Raw genomic sequence first — 23,972 nt, 5'->3', positions numbered from 1 at the left:
TGTGTCACTGAACGTCCCAATTTTCTTGGATTTAGTTCAGATTGTCTCTTTATGCCTGTGTGGGTTTTCCCTGGTTTCCTTCAACATGCATGGTAGGTTCAAAATCAGAATCAAAACCAGAATAAGATGTATGCAGAACACACGAACAATTTGTCTCCAGGAATACAGGCTGCACGAGTATCGTCATAAATAAGGACGTGACAAATAAGTACGGAAGGGCATTCCGTAATGTAAGTGGACCGTTATGCGGTGATACCACCCAATCACAGCTGTTAGGCAATGTTCAAAGTATCAAGCAGAGCTAAAATGATCCGTGGTAGAATACAGTACTAAAACAGTTGTACAGTTAATGCAGAATATCATAGATTCAACACTCTTAATTTCCCCCGGCAGTGAATGTTTGTTTTTCTTTCTCTGTGCTTTGCGATTGGGCAGCCACTAATTAAGAGTGTGACCAGCATGCTGCGCCGTGTCACCTGGTCTAGACTCACGATCCTCATGAGGATAAGCGAATCAAGAAATGGTTGGATGGATAACATCTTGTGCAGGTAATGTCTTTCATTTGAGACTGCGAGGTGTGGCGTGACTTCCCCCATACTGTGGAGTGTTTTCATCATCATATTAGTGTTAATTTAAGAGCTTGATTGTGTCATTATCCCTGCACAGTCAACACGTGACACACCTGAGTAAATGTTACTTTAACACCAGGCAACGTGGATGCATACTTTTCCCGTGTTAAAAACCTTTGGTGTTGGATTAACATAAACAGATTTGCACAGCACTCTCTCATAACTGATATCATCGGAACAAAAAAAAAAAAAAAGAAAAAAAGCTGCTCTACATGAAGATGGGCGAGGCGATTAGAAACACGCAAATTAAATACATGAAATATGAATTTGGGTACAGTTTTCACATTTTCACGTAGGGCAGGCCAAGTGTTGTTGCCAGTGGTTTAGGTTTATTTTGAGGGAAAATCAAACTCTATACTGACATTTATATTGTAGGAAATTGTCATTATATTATTGTTTTATGGAAAGCTACAATAAAATATACTCACACTTGTGAGCAACAAATAACTGAGGTTTATCTTGTTTGTCTGTACATTAAGCTTGATCACAGTTCTCGTCCGAATGCACGTTGGATATGTATTTCAGGTACCAAAATATAATTAGTTTGGTATGTTTACATTAATGTATGAAAGAAAAATTGACATTTTGAGCAATGGCTTTTTCTTTTGGATACATGACAAATAGACACGTGCATTATGAAGAAAACGAGAGAAAAGAGAAAAACATTTACTTTAATTGTGATGCATTTCCAATGTTCCTGCAAATAGGACTCCAAACAGCCATCTGATATTTTTGAACGGGCTTCTCGTGCTCTCATCAACAGAAAACATGTGTTTCAATGAGTCTGAGTCCTCAATGGTCAATTGGCTTTGGGAAGCTCATCTGTAGATGAAAAGTGTCAAGTGAAATGCTTGTCTCAACAAATGTTTCTCATGAAGCCTCAACATGTCTTCTCCTAATGGGTTCAGTTCTGATCAGTTCTGGTCAAAGAATTTGAATGCTAAAATATGGAGTGTTCTCTTTCATCTCAAATTACGGAGTGATTTTGCTTTATCTCTGTGAACATCACTTTTTCTTCCTGCTGTTGGCCATTATTTTGGCAGATTTATGCTTTAATATTTACAATAACAGCTCCCAGATGTTTTTCCTCTGTGGCTACGGAGATAGCTTCACATCACACCAAATGAATAAATAATGAACATTGTTCAATTACCTTCCTTATTGACAACAAGGGACATGGAAACATGAGGGAAAGCCTGGGGAACAAGAGATGTGACAGCAATCAAAAGATAGTGTGACAAGAGAGGCTGAATACTATGTTTGTAGAAAAAAAAGCAAGCCAAGGAAGGACTGTGGGTTTTGTTGAAAAAAAGCTCAGGAGCAGCAAATGTAGTCGACATAAAAAGACTTCTTCCTACACATTCTTTGTTGAGCCTACGCCTCTGATTTTAAAGGATTGGAAAACTTCATTTTGTTTCTTCCTCTTGGTCTCATCCTCCTTTCTCTGCACCCTCCTTTAAGACAATACCGCTCCTCTGTGTTCACAACACTGTGTAAAGCACACAATATATGGATGGTCGTTTCCTCTCTCACTTTGTGTTCTGTAAATGAATGAAGCTGATTTCAATAACCAACCTTCAAATCACCTCAACACACAGATACTGTATGAAAGAGTTCAAAACGTAAAAACACATTTTATTTGATGCACTGACAGGATTAAAAGAACATGGGACAATGAAATACACGAATGATAAAATACAGCAAAGCAGAATGAAACAAAAAAACTGGGGTGGGCAAACTTCAATCACAGTCATCATTATTGATTAAAGAAAAAGACTGAACTGTACATCAAGTTCACAACTAGGCTCATTATTTATCGTTTGTGTTGGTGGAATTCAGACTATTTATTTGGAGAGAAATTCCCTAAACCCAATAAAATACTTTCAATGACAATTAATGACTTCAGGTAGCTCATTTTTCCCCTCAAAATAATGTATTCTTCATTTGGTTCAGAAAACTTCAATTACCCTTTCATTATCATCTCCTGATGAAAGATGTGTACAATGTTATTCTTTCAATTGTTTTATTTTTACTCCTGAAGAGATTTGGAAACCTGTCAAGAGCGTTAATTCAAACAGCTGATCGATACAAATCTGGTCAGAACAAATAATTCTAAAACCAACCCGAAGATTGGCATGTAATCATCTGACATGACAATCTGTACATGTTTGAATCGCACTTTGCAATTTCCACTGTTTTATGTTAGAACGTGCATTCAGAGGGAAAACCAAATGACAAATATCCTGACTGGCTATCATTTAAAAGTAAAATCCTCAACATTGTGACATTATAACAGCATCCAGGAATGCAGCAATAAAGACATGCTGATGCCGATGAGGGAAAACGTTGCATGACCATTGACCACGCACACGAGTGAAAGTATAATCAGCCCCATACAGAACATTAGTTAAATATTGTGCAATCAATGATGATACCCAAGCAAGCAATATGAAGCATTCCCACACAGGCCAAGATTAATCCCATGAGTGATGTGGATTAATAGAGAAATTTTGATATGCGCCAACATTGTAGTTATGCGTGGTTTCAAGGTTGTTGTTGAGCTTGCAAATACCTTCAAACTGTCAGTGAGTGGATAAGGTTATTATCTGGAGGCTCGCAATAGCACATTAAGATCATGTTGTGGAAGTTCTGCCAGTTGTGGATATTTAAGATCCAGGAGACTCTGCCCGATGTTCTAAGCAGACCCATAAAATGCATAACTCCATTTTCCCTCACCATTGAGGCAAACACACTCCGGGCCATCTTCACTTGAGAATGCAAGGCATGCGGCTGCAAGTCCGAGTACTGTACCTCTATTTGTCTCACAGGGGAGAGATTCCCCAGTGGCAGCAGCAAAATTAGGAAAGGGAAAAGCAGAAGAACAAAAAGCATGTTCCAGACCACTTCATCTTCACGAGGGTCCCGGAGCCTATACCAGCCGCATTTGATCAGTAGGCTAGGGGACACCCCAATTGGTTGCCAGCCAATCACAAAGCACACAGAGACAAATAACCATGCGCTCTCACACTCATACCTTGGGATAATTTGGAGTGTTCAGTCAGCCTGTGATTCATGTTTTTGGAAAGGGGGAGGAAACCGAAGACCCGGAGAAAAAAACATACCGGCATGGGGACAACATCCAAACCCTGCGCCTCTGCACTATGAAGTTCACGTACTAATCACTCAACTAATCAGCCGCCCAAAATGTATATAATGAAATATAAAATATAAATATAAGCATATTGAAAATTGGTGAGTGGGTGAGTCCAAATTTTCAGGCGTGTCCATACAATAGACTGACAGCAGTCAGCAAGAATGAACAACGTTACATCTCCTTCTTGCAGCGAGTCTGTATCCGTTCCCTTGCTGAAGGGGCTACCAGTGCTGTCACGATGGCCTGGACCATGTGGTATTGTCTATCCATCATCGTTTTTAGCGTGTCTATCCTCCTCCTATTTCCCACCTCCTCCAGAGAGTCCAGGGAGATGGTCCTCCTAAACAGTCGCTCCGGTTTTTCTCTCTATCTTGGGATAAGATCCGGACTGACCAGCAGTCTATGCCATAATGAATGTCTTAGACCACCACAGCGTCATCATCTGAAGGAGTCAAGGGCTGGACTCCAAAAAAACTCTATTGTTTTTAGCTCTACAATTCCTGATACGAGCGTTCGTGTGGTTACACCAGTCTAGTTTATTGTAGAGAAGAACACCCAGGTACTTGTAGAAGGTCACTCTCCCTATGTCCGCACACTAGGTGTTAATTGATGCAGTTGAAGACAGTTTTCTGCAGAAATCTACCACCAACTCCTTTGTTTTCCAGGGGTTGATATGGACGTGGTTCTGCTAGCACTAGTCCAAAAAGTCTTCCATCAGTCCCCTGTACTCCCGATCATCTCCCTCTGTAATAAACCGGACGATTGCAGTTACAGGTTGGACTGACGTAGCTGAAGTCCGAGGTGTAGAGAATGCGCAGGAATGGATCCAAGAGAGCTCTTTACGGACCCCTGGTGCTGCAAAGAAGCATGTTGAACTCACAACCCTTTGCCCTCACATACTGTGGTCGGTTTGTGAGGTATTCTGTAATCCATGATATGAAGTGGTGGTCCTATCCAGGTTGCAGCAGTTTGTCCACTAGCAAGTTGGGCTGGATGGTGTTGAAGGCAATGGAGAAACCAAAGAATGTGATCCTCACAGTACTCCCGGTTTTCTCCCGTTATGACAGCACAGAATGGAGAATGTAGGTGTCCTTCACGCTGATGGGCAAACTGCAGCGGTCCAGTGACGAGCTCAACTTGTTGCCTCCCAGTCACATTGCCAACAACAAATCATTCATTTGGTTATACATGCCCGAAATTATAAATGCTAGATGTTTGTTTTCACAACAATTTTATTAATTTGAACTTGAAGATCCGAGCCATTTTTGTACGTACAGTAAAGGTATAGTTTCCTCCAACAAATCTGTCTTGGAGAGCGCTTCTCCTTTGCAAACATAATCCATTGGTGTGGCAATTCAAGATGCTGTTGAGTTATGAATTAAGTTACAATCTCGGTGACTTAACCAATGAAATCGGTAAATCAATATACAACATGTAATTGTTGTCCAAAATACACAAAAAGCGGGCTCTACAATTCCTACCCACTGTTGCCATTGCATGTGAGAAACAAAGTCGTGCGCGCTTTTATTATTTTATGACAATGCCCTTATTTACTTACTGACACCTGTTTCCCGAATGTCTATATGTGCGTTATCTGGTCAGTGGTGACTCCTCTTAAAAGAATTGCCGTCCTCTCATCACCCTGATTTTAAAAGTGGAGGGAGGTACATGGTGCAGTGGTAGAGCTACGTGTTGCTGCGCAGCAACAGATGAGAGAGAGAGAGAGAGAGAGAGAGAGAGAGAGAGAGAGAGAGAGAGAGAGAGAGAGAGAGAGAGAGAGAGAGAGAGAGAGAGAGAGAGAGAGAGAGAGAGAGACAGAGAGAGAGAGAGAGAATAGGAATAGAGCGAGTCACAGAGAGGAATCCCCCTGATCAAAGAAAAGCAGTTGTCAGGGCGTGTGTCTGCCTGGCGGCTCTCTCAGCTCAGACTTATCCGTGGCTGTGATGCTGTAAACACAGCAGACTGTTTTCTTGCATATTTGAGAAAGGAGTGTCAGTTATTTTTGTATGGCTGATTTTTCCACATTCGGCATGACTCCAATTGGAGGAGTTGATCCCAATCAACGTGACTGAAATGCGCCTGCAGTTTTCCAGGGGATGCGTGTCAATTTGTCTATTCTAGTGAAGACAACTTGGCCGCAAATTGCCAAGATGCTATCAATGGAATCATCTGCGGGGGGTTGGTGACACGGTTGCAGTAAGTTCTTTGTTTGCATGTTTGCCTGCTAATTCACGTGAATATGTCTGAGGGGGACACGTGGTTGCACCGTAAAAAGATACAGTGTTGATTAAAAATCACAAGCATGGAAATAGTTTGCTTCTTTCCATGTTCCATTTGAGCCTTTTTTCTTTGTGTGTGTGTGTGCGTGCGCGTGTGTGTGCATGTGCGTGCACGTCTGTGTTTGCGAAGGTGCTCAGATATGACAGGTCAGGCCGTGAGGAAACCTGGCGGCAGGGCTCCTGTGGAGGACAATGCCGCCATCCGCATCAACGTGGGTGGCTTTAAGAAGCGTCTCCACACAGACACGCTGTCTCGGTTTCCAGAGACACGGCTGGCACGTCTTCTCCAATGCCGGTCCAAGGAGTCCATACTGGAGCTGTGCGACGACTACGATGATGCAGAAAAAGAGTTTTACTTTGACAGGAATCCCGCACTTTTCCCCTACGTGTTGAATTTTTACAACACGGGCCGCCTGCACGTCATGGCCGAGCTCTGCATCTTCTCTTTCAGCCAGGAGATTGAGTACTGGGGCATTAACGAGTTCTTTCTGGACTCCTGTTGCAGCGGTGCCTATCACTGTCGGAAAATGGACCAGGACCGCGAGGAGTGGGAGGACAGGAGTGACGAAGGAAGCACCACATCCTCATTCGACGAGCTGTTGGAGTTTTACAATGATGCCAGCAAATTTGACAAGCAGCCCCTGGGGAGTGCCCGCAGGCGCATTTGGTTGATGCTGGACAACCCAGGCTACTCGGTGGCCAGCCGCATTATCAGCGTCTTCTCCATCCTGGTGGTGCTCGGCTCCATTTCCACTATGTGCATGAACAGCATGAGCGAGTTCAGTCTGCTCGACGCCCAGGGGCAGCCCACGGAGGACCCCCGCTTTGAGATTGTGGAACACTTGGGCATTGCTTGGTTCACACTGGAGTTGGTGGCCAGGTTGGCGGCGGCCCCGGACGTTGTGCGCTTCTTCGAGCTCCCGTTGAACCTGATTGACTTGGTGTCCGTACTTCCCTTTTACTTGACGCTGGTCATCAACCTGGTGGTGGAGAGCAGTCCGGCACTGGCCAACCTAGGCCGCGTCGCTCAAGTGTTGAGACTCATGAGGATTTTCCGCATCCTGAAGCTGGCGCGCCACTCGACCGGGCTGCGTTCCCTGGGGGCCACCTTGAGAAACAGCTATAAGGAGGTTGGCCTGCTGCTTCTCTATCTTGCGGTGGGTGTGTCCTTCTTCTCTGTCATGGCGTACACGGTCGAGAACGAAGACAGCGAGGACCTGTCTACCATTCCGGCGTGCTGGTGGTGGGCCACGGTCAGCATGACCACTGTGGGCTACGGGGACGTGGTGCCCTCGTCTATAGCGGGCAAGCTGACAGCCTCAGCCTGCATCCTGGCGGGGATCTTAGTCGTTGTGCTTCCGATCACACTCATTTTCAATAAATTCTCCCTGTTTTACAAGAGACAAAAACAGCTGGAGATCGCAATGCGAAGCTGCGACTTCGATGAAGGCATAAAAGAGGTGCCTTCGGTCAACCTGAGAAACTATTATGCGCACAAAGTCAAATCTCTCATGGCCAGCTTATCAAACATGAGCCGGAGTTCACCCAGTGAGCACAGTCTGAATGAGTCAATAAACTGAGGGCGGTCCTTTGGGTGACCGCGTTAAGATCTGACCCGGGAACCGAAACATTTGCCGTCAAAGGCCAATTAACTTCCATCTTGTAACCCAGGGTTGTGGGAAATTTGAAAACTCTCCTCAGAAATTCTCATCAGAATTAGTAGGAACGAACTGGAAATTTGGGATGATTTAAAATGACGAATTTTATGCAATAATAACAATGACCATGTTTCAGATGTTTTTCTGATCAATCCTTTACAGGAAATTGCTTTGTTTCCTGAACTCATATCCTAAAAAAACAAACAAACAAAAAAAAAACAGCCGTGAGCTCGGTGTGAGTAGATATGCCGAGTTCTGAGTTTCTGGGTTTGAATCTTGGTTTCAGTCTTTCTGTGTGCGGAGTTTGCATGTTTTATGTGTGACTGTGTGGCTTCTCTTTGGCTACTCCAGCTTCCACATTCCCAAAACACGAAAGGTAGTGTAGGTTCAATGAAAAATTTAAATTGTCCGTCAGTGTCAAAAGGAGTCTCAGTGGTCATTTGTCTCTACATGATGTGCCTTGTGATTGGCGAGGGATCATTTAATTCAAATCCAAGTGGGATGAGCTCAAAATCACCAGTAAACTTGGGAAGAAAGTGCTATATAGAGTATACAGTAACACTAATAAATGTCAAATCTGCCTTTATTTTTTATAGTTGTTTTATTTTTCAGTCCCTTGTAGGAAATTGCTGTTGCACTAGATACATCATAGGAAGCATAAAAGCAGAAGTGTCAATGAATATACAGTAGTTAACTATTTTCGATAAAATCACAAAACTGATGACTGAAAATATCTGTACTTGTGCAACATTGGACCAGAGCAAGTGCGCGTAATGAAACTAGCGTGTGCAATGACAAATAAAAAACAACTAGTGCACTGTCACCTTCCAAAAACCAAGTCATGTTTACTACTCAATAGATATATATTTTCAGGGGTAGAATTGCATGATCTGTTTTAGTGAAGATGAACGAAGTGGCCAGCAACATGCTTGCATGATTTATCTCAGAAAATCTTTTTCAAAAAAATAAAAGAAAAAGGGTCTTATTTTGGAAGGGGAAGATATAAACACACATATGGTATGTTGTATTCATAGAAATATAGACACTCATATGACATAACAGTGTTTTTATCCACAAAATATATCTATCAAACTTGGATTTTTTTTTATTTATTTATTTTTTTTTTTTTAATCAATGCCTTTCTGTAGCTGCGTGCAATAATCTTTGTGTCAAAGCTGAGTAGAAATAACATCAAATTTACTGGACTTGGAACATGCCATCATGCATAAACAGCATATGACAAAAACATGAAATTAAAAAGAGAGAGGATGCCATGGTCCATTTTTGGTCTTAGATAGTACAATATATGTAGTCCAGAATCTGCCTGCTTGTTGTTGAATCTGAAGGAAGCTGTAAAACGTGGGATTTTAGGAAAAGACAAATTTGAAATTGTGATTTTGCATCATCATTACTTCAGATGTGTGGTTGTGATGCAAAGTGAATTAAAGAAGAAATCCATTGAAGAGTTTGGTACTTTTCTTCAGGATGATGAGGTTTTGCTGTTTACTGTACTTTCATGCTGATTCATCCATCCATTCATTATCTGATCGCTTATCTGATCGCTTATCATCATGAGGGTCCCAGGCTGCCGGATCCTATCCCAGCTGACTTTGGGGGATGACAATTGGTTGATGCTTATTTGTTTCCTATACATAATAATCAGATAACAGCAGACATATGCAATGACTGGCAACATATCTAAATTAGAATCATTTGTTTCAAACTTTAAAATCGTCAAACATGTCCCAGTCTGACAAGAACAAAATGAGCGTACAAAGCAGATTCACCATCATCGTGTAGTTTTATGTACTGTTTGTAATGTTTCTTATTAGCTGGAGTTGCACACTGGTCTCATTCTATCCGCGCACAGCAAATGTATACACTTTATTCCCAGTAGTAATCATATTACAGTAAAGTCTCGTTATATCGATATCGGATATATCGATGGTCCCGGTTATATCGATACTATTTCTATGCACGCACGGAGAAAATTACATGCAAACAGGGTCGGATATATCGATAGTCCCGGTTATATCGATATTTTTTCGGACTCCCTTGAATATCGATATAACGAGACTTTACTGTATTACGTATCCAAAGGTGCATCGATGCAAAGTAACTACACTGTACTGGTAAAAAAAACAAAACTAAATAAATAAACAAACGAACAAACTAATGAATGAATGAATGAATGAATGAATGCATGAAGAACATGGTGGCTGCCGAATTCGAATGTCCACTTCTCAATGCAGAGGTGCTGGGTTCGTTTTCAGGCCCCGGCCTTCCTGTGTGAAGTTTGTATGTTCTTTCTGTTCCTTTGTAGGTTTTCTCTTAGACCATTCCAAAGGAATGCACGGTAGGTTAATGGAACACTGAGTTCAAGGTGTACCCTCCTGGCGGAAATCAGTTGGATAGCCTTCAGCACATCCACGACCCTCATCAAGATAAAGCGCTTCCATTTATGGATGGATAGGAATCGACCATCCTTTATTCTAGTTGATATCATTAGCCAAAAAAATAAGAAGAAGAAATCCCAAATGGAACACATCTTCTCTGGAATACTTTGCACATACCTCGATTAGCCTCTACATGGCCACTGCTGCACCTATGGCGGAGAAGAAGGCGAACTCGCAAAAGAAGAACGTCTTCCGGATCAATGTTGTATTTCGTTTCCTGTCATAATACAAGACCAGGCAAAGGTTATTTTTAATTTATAATTTTGCACTTCCAACTTTTAAACAATAAACAGGAGATCGTCCGTTCAGTGAGACAGCAATACTGCCGTCTCGTGGACAGAAAATAAATGGTATGACATTTTGGAATGGCGAAAAAAAGCAGGCAAATCTTGCGAATTTAATTGAGTACGTATGTTTGAAACACGTACAAACCAAAAATATATGAGTGGGCATGAAGAAGTGTGACAATTGTGGATGTGTCTGATTGAATATCCATCCGTCCATTTTCTGAACCGCTTATTCCTCACGGGTCGTGTGCGTGCTGGAGCCTACCCCAAATGTATTCGGGCAGTAGGATATCTAGAACCAGTTGCCAGGAAATACATTCCCCCAAATTTCCATTGTGAAAATGTATATTCTCATTGGTAATATACAATACAATACAACTTTGTGTACATATCCATTCCACCACTGGAAGCATATTCGGAAAGGTATTTAATAATTCAAATGATTTCCATCAACAATCAACATTTTTTTAAATGGCAGTTCGAAAGAGAAAAACTTTTCAATCTTTGGTCTCTGACCTTTTACAGGTACAGTGAGACCTTGGCTTACGAACTTAATTGGTTCCCAGACAGAGTGTGTAAGGCGAAAAGTGTGGAGCGAGTGTGCATTCAGAGTAAGGGGGTGTGGAAAGGCAGGCCGGCTGGTGCGCTTTTCGCTCATGTGCTTTGCTGTTCTTCCCTGGAAGATTACTCCGCCAGCCGTGGTGGGGGTTGTGTATCGCGAAAAGTAGTGCGTAATCCAAGGTTTAATTTTCATAAATTTAACATTCGTAAACCGAAAGGTTCGTAAGGCAAGGCGTTCGTAAACCGAGTCCCCACTGTATTAGTAATTCGTAATCACATCATTGAAACGTTCAAGATAGTTTACCTTTTCAATCATTTTTACATTTGTATTGTTGATGAAGAGCATCACTCATGTCACTCTTAACTTCATATATTTTGAATTATAAAATAGCCAATGTTGAAGCCATAATATTGGTAAACATTGTGATTTTTACAGTCATTGATTTCTGTATAATTTAAGTAAGGGTGGGCTAACAACATAAAATGTGGCATAACATTCTGAGCCAACTCTTACAAAATAGGGCTCTGTTATTCAGTGTCACAAATCACTATCCAATGCTATCAAATTAATCTATTTTGATATATAGGTGGTTTGAATATTTACACTCTAATTACATCATATGCATAGCCCCAGTTAAAATGCTCCAGACTTTTATTTGTGATGGAGATTAAGAATTTATCATGTTTAAAAGTGCCGTGCTTTGCTGACCAACTAAACAATAAGCCCACAGTCAAAGCGCAGATGACCACAGTAAATCTGAGTGAAACAGACACGGCAGGGTGAACTGTCTGCTCCATTTGGAAGGTCCGGCCTTGCACAGAATTTAGGGCTTGGGATACTCCTTCGTCACCGAAGTTATTTACGGCTTGAATATCCTGCACAAGCGCCAGGTTACAAACTTATCAGTTCATGGAAAAGACAACAAATTAAAATATCTATGTTTTATTGCTCGCAGCTGTTGGTTCTCAGAACGCCCAGAGGCGTGATATGCTAATCAAGAAAACTATGTTTTACTAATGTCTCACTTTAATTTACATATACTCTCAATAAATAGCTTGGCAGAGGGGCGCAGAATTGAGACGTATGTCATTGATGACTGCGTCTCCTGCCAGCAGTGGGGACAATCTTTCTGGTTCCGAGTCTCCGTTCACGGTGTCTGACTGTCATATCTCTGACAATTTGACATTCTAAAATATATTCATGCATTATTTTTCTCAGCCTAGATATGGATCGGCCAGGCCTGCCTTTCAGACAAGAAGTGTCAGACGTAAACCAGTGTCACTCTTTCACTTCAGTCACTTGCCATGACTATTCCTCGATTTTTCTATTTCACCAAAAGAGCAGTGGCGTGCAGTCAGAGGAGGCAGGTGAGGCTGTGCCTCACCTGTCATTATGGAAATATCAAATGAAAAATAAATTAAACAGTTATATTTATTTAGTGATTTGTACTTTAAAGTTCTTTTCCATTTAACTTCACTATTCTCGTGTAATACTGAATACAAATAATGATGACTGTAGTGTCCCATCACTCATGTGAATATGTTAAATGTATTAAAAGTTATTGATAATTAAATAAACATGTCAAGTATTTATTCTCACAATTTATCTTTGCAGGTTGACATGGCAGTAATTGCTATGATGACCGAAGAGCAAATGGGCAAATATATCACTTCTTATGGTGATCGAATAGCTGTCCTTTGCTTTTGTCATCAGAAAATGTCCAGTGGTGATAATGAACTGCTCCTCCAAAAATTAAGAGGCAAAATAAGATCAAGGAAAAAAGGTGTACTGGCTGAGACTTCGGGAGTACTCCAAAACCATGTTGATGGGATGGCAAGACATAACAATGTTTCTGCAGAAAAGACTCAAAGGAAGATTTATGGCAACGATTACCATCAAGTGAGGACAAGCAAAGGTGGAGGAACAAGGTATGCCATCCTGGAAAAAAACAGCAACTGTCGCTCAAATTTTGGAGCTGGGAAAAGGGCTATTTTTCCCAGATGGAAGCTAAACCAAAGGACCTGTTGAAGACTTTACTTTTGAGGTCTGTGATTTCAAAAGAAACCACATTGCTTTAGATGAAACAATTGGCAGACTCTATGAAAAAAACAAATTGAAACTGTTAAGATTTTACATTGGCACAAAAGAAAATACTCCAACATCTCATTTGGATGAATGCAGTGAAGCTCATTCATCTGTCACCAACATGGTGGGAGAAAGTGCGCAATTGATTGATTGACTCTCTTATGTCTACACACACATGCACACACATCAGTTTAGGAGCATTTCATTATTTGTACATTGAGATGTAAAACATCTGTCATGGTCAACCTTGCGTAGGGCAGTCTACAGTTGTATTTTCCTTTTGTGTCTACAATTGATTTCATGGTTATTATTCATTCATTCAATTTTCCATATCACTTATTCTCCTAATGGTTTCGGATATGGTGCCACTTTCAGTTTGACCTAAAGGTTTGAAGTTGATATGTCATGTAATGTTGCAAATATTTGCACTGTTCAAACAAAAGCAATTCTTTTTGTACTTGATATTGTATTCCATTTATATGTTTGTGATTGCTGTTCATACCAATTTGTCAATGTTAATAAAATTTGTTCCAAATAATTCATGTTTTTTTTAAACACAAGACACCACCTGCTGACGAAATTGAAGAGTGACAATTATGTTATCATTTACAGGCAAGTGATTGTGTACTGGGGTGCAGGAATACTATTCAGATCCACATTGGTTAAGTATTTGTGGTTAAAATCAGCAACCAAGACAGTATATTTATTGACACCCAGAATGATTTGACAAATGAACATTTCATATTGATCAAATATGCTTTCCTTATACAGTAACAAAAACAGCAGACAAAAAATGATTTAAATTGTGATTGCTATATATTATTCGTCCTCAAATGTATCCCAATAATCCATTTAAAGTGAAGTGATAAAAGAAATGATGAACAAAGGGTTGAAGAAATGGCAATGGTCGTCGGATTCAGCCTTCATTAAATGTTACTTCGAACCAGTTGAGGAGCCATAAAATGGTTTCACCCAAACACACACCAAAAAATATATGGTTATTGCTTTGAGTAATTCATGTTTAAATTTTAATGTAATATAATTCCAGTATGACTGGTATACGGAAACAAAAATGCTTTCACCAAAGGTTAATGTCTCTGACCCCTGAAAACATCATGCTTCTAATTTAGAATTGCAGTAAGGGCCTCTCTGAGGTGCAAGTACAAGTTCACAGCCTGATACGGCTCTTTTGGTGGCATCAGACCAGACTGGGCCATTAAGGAAGCACACAATACAAATACATCCGGATCACAAGGCATAGTTAAACGGAAGACACACTGGCATTTTGCATAGTTGAACTTGTTCATTGTCAACTGTGGAGAGGAAGTCCCTTGTGCCATAAAGTTCAGGTAAAGAATACATCACGTTGGGCCGACCACTGGGGACATTTATGTTCTTTGAGGGCCTGATGAGATGGCTGTTCCAAACACGGGCAGTATCATCCAACTCATCCTGTTGAGAATAATATCAGAATCAGAATCATCTTTTTTTGCCAAGTATGTAGTACACACAAGGAAATTGTCTCCTGTAGCTGCACTAGTCTCATCAAAAAATGGAGGCACTATACAGTTCTATTGGGGTTACTTTTTAGAGAGTTAATTGCTTGAGGGAAGAAGTTGTTTAAATGCCTGCTGGATTTGGTGTGATATACAGACAGATTTAGGAAGAGTTGCACAGTCATAGCAGCTCTTATGAGCAAGAAATTATAGAATTAGACTGCTTTTCTCTCCCTGCTCCCTCCTTTCTACCTTAAACTCGTCACTCATGTTTACTACTCTGCCCATCCCCACTTTTCCTTCATCTTTTCCTTGATCATTTCACCTTCACGCTATGTCCCCACACACACAGACCACTATCTTCTTTCCACTATCCGATTATTTACCTTCTTTTGTGTCCCATCAACACCCTCTCAAATACAAAAATACATATTTCATAAATGGAGCTACAGAATATATGAACTCACCTGAATAAGTCCCATGCAACAAAATTGCAGGATGCTTTTGTCCAGAAATACACCATCAAAGAAGCCATTGTCTCTGAGGTCTTTGAAGAGTGATAACCAGAATTCCATGCATTGGCTGCGAAGAAACCCCCACCAATATTCAATTCTTTGATCGGCGGTGCTGGCTCCATCCAAGTAACTGTCAAGGGTGCTGCCTGGCGGTATGGGCACCAGGAAACGCTGGAAGCCTTTAACATGACCATTTTCAGTCCCCAAATCAGCTCGAACGATTCGAGGACAACCTCCCAAACGGTGCACAACTTCAATGTAGTAACCTCCAATTAACTTCGGGTCACTACTTGTTGTGTAGGCATCGAGCCACATTATTTTCCTTGAAAAGCCATCAATAGCCCCATTGATGCAAATTCCAAACGGTTTCAGTTTGTCAACCATTTTTGCATTTTGATGCAAACGTTTGATTTATTGAATAAAGTAAACGTTTGATTTGAGAAAAAAAAAATCTTTCGTTTTTTTTTTCTTGAAAAAGTTGTTGGCCACGCGGGAAGAGACGTTTTGCAAGGTATACGCCCGACGTAAAAGTTGCACGCCCCGCACGTCCGGGCAGATGTTACTCCACACACTGACATAGATATCGATTTTGTGTTTGTCTGACCAATAAGTGGCCGGGAAACAAAGGCTCTGTGAATCTCATTGGCGTGTCACAAATATATTGTTTATTTGAGCGCACACATTAAAGTTAATTTCTCTGTGTACATGATTTTAGTTGTGTGTTTACGCTCATGATCGGTTCATCGTCATTTGTGACGCCAGAATGCCAGGACAATGCCAGAGAAATTATCGTCAATTTGACAGTTGGGAGTAGCAGACAAAACAGCAGCCAGACAAGGGCAATAATCAAAATATTGTTGTGCAACACTTACATCTGCCGGTAGATAGCTGAATTACATCTTCAAAACGATCCCGTGAATTGTGTTTTCACTTTTCAACGGCGAAAATGCCCACGCATACCCTGTGGTTTGTCTTCAAAACGTGTGAACTTCCAAACGCAACAATATGACCGAAAATATGATGCCTTTTCCAGAAATGAAGTAGCTGATTTAGTTTACTCAATCACAGGACCAATGGGCTGTGGAAAAATAGGTTTTTCATGTCTTTCGAATGCTGTACTTGTGTCTGTGTAAACTCTGTCGTACAGGAGTGGTCCATCGATGAGAAGGTAAGAAACCTTCTCATCGATGTACTCTCGTGTGGTACATTCCACAACAATTTCAAAATATTTCCTGGATTGTGTCTTGCAATAGTAATTTTCCTCTTTCAACCTTTGTTGCACAAACTTTATTGAAGGAATCACCTAATTTACATTCTGAAAAAGGTCATGGCAGTCCACCTAAAAAAAAATCCAACAGAAAGTACACTAGTTGTTCATATGTTGAAATAATAATGTGTCAATTTACCAAGAAATAATTATTTTGGAATATTTTGTTGAAAAGGTTATTGTGGCGAAACGCTCTCTCCTCAAGGAGCACTGATTTATGCCAATGTGGAGAAACAGGTAAAATCCGAGTTTCAACATGGCGCTGCGAATGGCAGCCTCGGTCACACGCTCCCGAGTATTGTTCCTGTTTTTTTCATTTTCATTTTTTTTTTTTGCAACCTTACGCGGCTTTGTTACACGACGGAAGAGTTACTGAGCATTGGGGAATCCACTCTTGGACTATTTTCACCAACAGAAAAAAAATCTACCAGGTTTTTCGGGGCTGATCGTGAGCGGCGCAGCAGCTCTGCACGGAGCTTTGAGACGCAGACGGAGGAGGGGGAAGCGAGCCGGCGTGCTTGTCGAGTTATGGCAGCGTGGATTTCGAACGCCGCTCCCATTTATCCATGTCGCTAACCAAACAAGATGGATGAACTTCTCCTCACAAAAAACAATAAAATATTTGCACGTTCTGCTGGGCTCTGCTTTACTGAGACCTGGATCAGTGACCGCCACCCAGATTCCGCGCTACACCTACCCGGCTTCCATCTCATCCGAGCCGACCGCGACACGGAGCAATCGGGGAAATCCAAAGGTGGTGGAATATGCTTCTACTATGTCTGTGGCCATGAAGTCCTTTGAACGCCTTGTGCTGAACCACTTAAAGAATATCACCGGACCTCTCCTGGACCCGCTTCAGTTTGCCTACCGGTCAAACAGGTCTGTGGAGGATGCAGTCAACATCGGACTGCACCACATCCTCAACCACCTCGACAACACAGGAACTTATGCAAGGATCCTGTTTGTGGGCTTCAGCACTGCGTTCAACACCATCATCCCGGAACTTCTCATCCCCAAACTTCTCCAGCTTGGTGTGTCCCCTATGATCTGCCAGTGGATCCTCAGCTTCCTGACGGGACGGACACAACAGGTCAGACTGGGAAATATATCATCCGCAACGCGCACATCGAGAACTGGAACCCCACAGGGATGCGTCCTCTCTCCATTGCACTTCTCTCTCTACACAAATGACTGCACCTCAATGCACCCAGCAGTCAAATTCATAAAGTTCGCCGATGACACCACGGTCATCGTCTCCTCAAAGACGGCAACGAGTCTGCGTACTGACAAGTGGAACAGCTGGAGCTCTGATGCTGCCGTCACAACCTAGAGCTGAACACACTCAAGACTTCAGGAAACATCCGTCACCACAGCTGCCACTCACACTATCCAACTGCCTGGTGTTAACTGTTGAGGCCTTCAAGTTCCTGGGAATCACAGTCTCTCAGGACACGAAGTGGGAGGTCAACACCAACTCCATCCTGAGAAAGGCCCAACAGAGGATGTTCTTCCTGAGGCTGCTAAAGAAGCGTGGCCTGCCACAGGAGGTGCTGCAACATTTCTACACGGCTGTCATCGAATCCATCCTGTGTTCTTCCATCACCGTTTGGTTCGGAGCTGCCACAAAAACGGACAAAATCCAACTTCAACGGACAGTTAAGACGGCGGAAAAATCATTGGCAACGCCCTACCCACTCTCGAGGACTTGCATCCTGCAAGAAAACAAACAAGGGCGTGAAAAATCCGACTGGACCCTCCGCACCCTGCCCACCACCTTTTCCAGCTACTCCCCTCAGGCAGGCGCTACCAATCCATGCCAACCAAATCCAGCAGACATTTAAACAGCTTCTTCCCCCAAGCCATTCACTCTCTTAACAGTAACACAAATAGAACTGTATAGGGCCTCCATTTTTCTCCATTTTTTTGATACTAGTGTAGCGTATTCTGCCGGAGACAAATTCCTTGTGTGTTCTACATACTTGGCAATAAAGATAATTCTGATACGACCAGCAGTGACGTGTAGTCTGGGGAAGCAGGTGAGGCCGTGCAAAATGCAGATTGCTAAACAATCTTCCTGAATACAGTATGGAAGCGTTTGTGCATCATTATCATACTATATTTGACATTTTTATTTCCCACCACTGGTGTTGAATAAACTGAAGGTATCAAAGCGGCTCATGCATTTATTAATAAACTCAGCAAACCAATAAATGACTATCTATTCTTCTAATGATGTCAGCTCCAACCATATCTTCAAAGCAAGTCTGACTGTTATGTCCTTTTGATGTTTCTCACATTCACGCAGTCTTGAGGCCAACCACATCTGATGTAAAACTGGCTACATCAACACCTGCGCGACATGAAGCCCCCTGTCGTCTCACTCGAGTAAATTTTCTCTCTGAGGCAATAGGATTCTCATTCAAAGAAGGTTCTGGCGACAGCTCTTTGACATTGCTTTTGAAGTAGAGACAACTACTGCTGTCTTTTGGCTTGGATCTAACTTCAAATAGAAACTCATTGAGGGTGCAAAAGCGTCTGACTGTGCAGCAGTTTTAACAATTTGCTGTTGCTGAGTGTCTGGTTCTATTTAAGGGGGACAGACAGTGAAAGGCTGTTAAGCAACAAGGATCCCCCTGTAAACACAAAATGTGCTTGAAGCAACTGGTGGGGGGTGTTGTGAGCTGAGTTTGCTGTTTGACATTCAAGTGTCAAACGTGACAAATATGGGAGATTAAATCTGGGGTTGAATCTAAGAACAAAGTGTGGGGGGGGGTGCATATTTCCTCACAAGTGAAATTGTTTTGGTCAATATAGAAGGAAATAATCTCTGGGGAGATGGGAAGAACCGGTCCAAAAAAACTGGAGTAGGCAATCACAGAGCTGTGTGCTGCCGGGTTGACAAGCTTTATAAAGATGAGTTGTTTTTTTTTTTACCTCCTCTTTGGGGAGTACTGCTGACCTGATGATGTCATCATCTTGGTAACATTAACCTCAAGTTAGTTGCAGGAAACTTGAGTAATCCATCAAAACTCCCAAAGTCGTTCTTGTAATTCTTTAGGGGATGATACTGTAAGTCTTCACTGACCGTGCATTCATCCTTCATTAAAAAAGAGAAAGCTCCTCTACACAGTCTAATGATGCAGACGTGTGCGCAGAGGACCAAAAGTGAAATTGTGCATGCATAACTCTGCATGTTATGTCTGTGTGTTTTAAGTGTAAGAGGGATCGAGGGGGAGATCTGCCTCATTACATTTGCTACCAATTGGACTCCCCTCGTGTTGGGCTCAACACCGGGTGCTGCAGGCCAGGGGTCCTTACCGGAATGCTCGCCGAACAGAAGCCTGAAACGTTATTAAGAAACTGTGGAAGGAAGAGAAAGGCATGCCATATTTCTTTTCTCACAAGCTCACATTAGACAGCAGTAATTAGGTTTAATTCTTTGCAGGTTTCTCGAGAATTAAAGCCATGGTAAAGTGATGGAACGGCGATCAGTTTGGCCCTCGTGCAACATTGTTTCTCAACGCTGCTCTCTGTGGGTTATTATAATTTCAAATTACCTTCATAATTGCCAGAATTATTACCTTTCAAAATAGACGATATACAGGCAGTCATTGACCATAAAGAATTGTTATAGAAATCTCAGAACATATGGTTATATTCATAGTTTGGTGAGCTTATATGAGAAGTCATTACAGTGGAGAGGTTCAATATTAGAGTCTCACCTCAGGAATTCCCGTTAGGAGTTTCTGCTGGGTGTTTCTCCTGTGCTTGTGTTGGTTTTCTCCGATTACCTCGGCTTCCTCTCATGTTCCAAAAATACGCATGATAGGGACAGTAATTGAAGATTAGTTTAAATTGTCCACTTTTGTCTTGTCAGTCTGTTTTTAACTTTTCTGTTTTCCATTCACTTTGTTTCTGGTCATTGTCAAATGTTGTGCATCATTGGTCTTGTGTGAGTTTGTTGCCCATGTTCCTTGTTATCTCACGTTGTCTGTTTCTGGATTAGAAAAAAAAAATACATAACTCCTCTGTTGTCAAAGATCAAACCATTATACAGTACATGAATTTGGTGGTGAATGATGTCATCTGAACATAGAAAGCTATCCATCCATACGAAAGTAAGAGTGCTCAAGAAGTTGATCGTGGTCAACTGGTAAAATACAAGTGTGCATATTTTATATTTTATACTAGTGTGTGCTACAGATGAAGCACTTTCTCAGTTTCAAGCATGCAGATGTTTCAGAAGAAAGTACGTTGCCCCATTTCCTTCCTCTTCAAATACAGTATTGAGCCAAGGCTGGTAAGTGACCTGCTCTCACAAACCGGACACATATTGATGGCACACATTCAATCCCTGAGTTTGGTGGACGTTGCAGCAACAACAGGTGAATGCAGAGCAGGCGATGGTTATTTGTGCAGTTTCCAATCCGCAGTAGGTAGAAAATGTGTGTTTGTGCATGTGTGCGTGCATGTGCGGTGTGCGCGTGGGTGTGTTTGTGTGTGTCATTGCACATTAATGAGTGACACACGCTTAGTCATGCCTTCTGTCACCAGTCTCTGATTTTTTTGTCATGGCAGGACATATTAAAACAACAATTTAAATACAATTAAGAGGCAGGAAATGAGACGGAGAGAAAGATTCATTCATTTATTATTGTTAACCCCTCCTTTAAAATAATTGTAAAAAATGGTGCCGTTATTATTTTGTTCCTTTATTGGGAGGAGTTTGGTTCTCATCCCAATTTTAAAAAATGCAATGCATCTGTTAATTGTTTTCATCTTATCTTTTCTACCCAATTCATGAGTATTTTTGTTTCGTGACCTTTAATAATTGATATAAATCAATATGGGAAAAATATGCATAACCAAACCAGAAATATAGTGAAACACAAATGGCAAGTGACTAAACCAAAAACGCAAACAGTATTTGCCTAGACTGTCTCAATGAAGTTCCGTGTATTATTCAGGTTGCCATTGACAATACCATTGAAAATAAAGTCAGCAATGTTGACATAAAATTGCCTTATTTTTCTGTGACGATAACGTATTCCAAATACAGCGGGGCTCTAATGTCAATTATACAGCAACTAGTGACAACGTAAGACCTCCCCAGACCTTCTTTTACAAAATCTAACTGATGGAACAGTTTACTGCTTGTGTTTGAAGTCAGTATTTGGTGTCTTGAATTATTCTTTAAAATGACATACCCTCAACTTCATTTGAGGAAATGTACCGCTACTTGTATTTTCTTTCCAAACAAAGATGGAATAAACTTGATGTGTGGTCATGACAGATTTGTTCAAAGACACAATCTGCAACTAGTAGCTGAAGGGAAAGTGTAATCAATTATGCTCACATGGTTCTCCAAGAATGATGTACTCCAATTTAGTTCTGGATTGTGGCGAGAGGGGAAGACGAGGGGGAGTGAGGGCAGGAGAACCATTTCATGCTTCTCCTAACCACTTCCACCCATGTATCGCAGATCATATCTCATTATAGCACCACCGTACAGATTCACGTTGGCATGGAGGAAACTAGGTCCATATTACTTCCTAATTGGTCATTTCCAGAGGAAGCCTTCGTTTGCTAACCCGACTTCCAGGACAGGGATTTCTTAAACAAGCATGGGCTTAAGACGGGGGCTACATCTGGGTGGCAGGCTGGCTGACAGGCAGGCAGTGATTGGGCCAGTCCCAGCACATAGTTGGCTGATTACAGAGCCGGCAACGTGTTACACCAGCTTTTGGGTTCCTATTTACCTTACGTCACAGGAAAACATGAATAATGACTCTCAGGAGACTACATTGTCCTTGAAGGTGGAACTCCACACTTTTTGGTGCTACTCACATTCACAATCTACAATGATGCACCGTGTAACGGTAGCTGTATGTTTACCACAGTTGGTCAGATAAGAGGGAACAAATATAACAAAAGCCCTCTTAGTATGACTAAGTGTACTACTATGAACACAATCATAAACAACAAGTGAAATTCGGAATTCTCCAAGGTGCGGATTGTGAGACTTAGGAAAACTGAATTTTTGCTACTGCTCATATATTGAAGTTCATTTGCTCCTGTAAGTGGATCATGATGTTTGGGTGGTCAGTGTATATTCAAAGTAAATAATATATGCACACCCAGTTGCCTGGGATTTTTAAAGCACTGACAGAGCTTGTGTATTTAAGAGGCTATTGGGTTTCAAGCCGCAGGTTACGGTTGAGGAGATCTTTATCTTGTCGATGTTAATGTGTAATTTATGCGTGACTATGAGCATGCATGTGTGTCTTGGTGTAAATTTGCATGAACCACCGCTCTGAGTTATTAAAATGTTTAATGACTGCTTGCAAATGTTACATACCATTTTAGTGATGCATTTTGAATGTTCAGGGCAATAGTGAGCAGTCCACACATTTATTTTCCTGCTTTTTTTCCGTAAGAGGACGTGTTGAGCGCTGGGGGGCAGTGTACTGTTGAGTTGAGCACCCTCACCCGCCACCCTCCACATGGTTGAGCACATCTAACAATTGACTCCCTGTTGTACAGTCTTGGGGTCAGTGCTCCACTCACCTCCAGCCATGGAAATCACTCGCAGAATTTCTATGACTGCCAGAGTGCTGAATGATCACTAAAATCAACCCACCTCATACAGTTAAACCACTTCACGCTGAATGACAAAGTTGACTCAATCTGTGTGAGTGTGAATCCCCCTTTTAGAAAGTCCAAATCATGAAATGTATTTTAGTGCATTGTGAGCACGCAACAAGGTCCTTGCAGGTATGTTGCATGGGATTTCTAAGAAACACAAGGCAAAAAACATTCTGTATGCGTGTGTGTTTTTGTCTGGGTGCTGCACTACTGTAATAACATTGGCAGGTGGCCCGTCCCACGCCCAGCCATTTTGCTCCCCCGACCCCCCACCCCCTTTTCCACCGCAATGGAAAGCAGGTGTCCGACCCTGGTCTGGGGACAGAATTGAATTAATGTGCAAAAACAAATGACTCCATCAGCAATGTCTTGAGGGGCTACAGTGACAGCCCTACGTTTAGAACCCAGAGCAGAGCGCGCCGTCACCCGACACTGGGCCGACCGGGCTAATATCCACACCTATTACACAAGGATTCATGGGAAAACAACGGCAAGGCCAAAGGTGAGGATGAGAGGAGGGAGACGAGGAGAGCTCAGAAACGTTAGCGAGGTTAGCGAGGACAAAATTGTAGTCTTGAAATCATCCAGTTTAGCCAGTAACTGCCTTTTTGTCGGAGGTGAAAATGCACAAAGGAATGTGCTAGTCCTTTCAATCTGGAAGGCTTTGGGGAAATGTTTTCTCTAATTGGAAGCGACGGTAGTCAATACACAGGCGATCCCTCCCTTGAACGCCATGCCCAAGTCTAATACGGTCTCCAATTTCGGGATTACCCTGATAATACAGCCAGTCATTTCCAGCAGACACGCAATACATACAAGCAGTCCTGGCAATGACATTGTACCAGGACACAGAGACTATGTATGTCCGAAACTATTAACTGCATTGAGGCTTTCTTGGCAGGGCGCTCATGAGAACCATCTAGAGAAGCTGTAAAAATG

General features: G+C 41.8%; 1 protein-coding gene and 1 long non-coding RNA gene across 2 annotated transcripts; one reads left to right on the top strand and one right to left on the bottom strand.

Annotated features, from left to right (window-relative positions):
* The first annotated feature begins 5,676 nt into the window (after positions 1-5,676).
* On the top strand, positions 5,677-8,820 carry kcns2 (potassium voltage-gated channel modifier subfamily S member 2). The gene is made up of 2 exons (XM_088998447.1): positions 5,677-5,979; positions 6,193-8,820. The coding sequence occupies exon 2, from the start codon at positions 6,203-6,205 to the stop codon at positions 7,640-7,642; it is 1,440 nt and encodes a 479-aa protein (XP_088854573.1). The 5' UTR covers positions 5,677-5,979; positions 6,193-6,202; the 3' UTR covers positions 7,643-8,820.
* Positions 8,821-13,772: 4,952 nt separating this feature from the next.
* LOC148896149 (uncharacterized) lies at positions 13,773-15,493 on the bottom strand. Its single transcript, XR_016115292.1, has 2 exons — positions 15,074-15,493; positions 13,773-14,562 (listed from the first exon to the last, which is right to left on the bottom strand). It is a non-coding gene; the product is annotated as an uncharacterized LOC148896149 (long non-coding RNA).
* Between the last annotated feature and the right edge of the window lie 8,479 nt (positions 15,494-23,972).

Source organism: Hippocampus bargibanti, linkage group LG06 (genome assembly GCF_051943395.1).
Source record: "Hippocampus bargibanti isolate YZ-2025 linkage group LG06, ASM5194339v1, whole genome shotgun sequence".
Lineage (NCBI taxonomy): Eukaryota > Metazoa > Chordata > Actinopteri > Syngnathiformes > Syngnathidae > Hippocampus > Hippocampus bargibanti.
The sequence above is the reverse complement of the archived record's forward strand: the minus strand, read 5'-3'. Positions and strand labels throughout refer to the sequence as shown.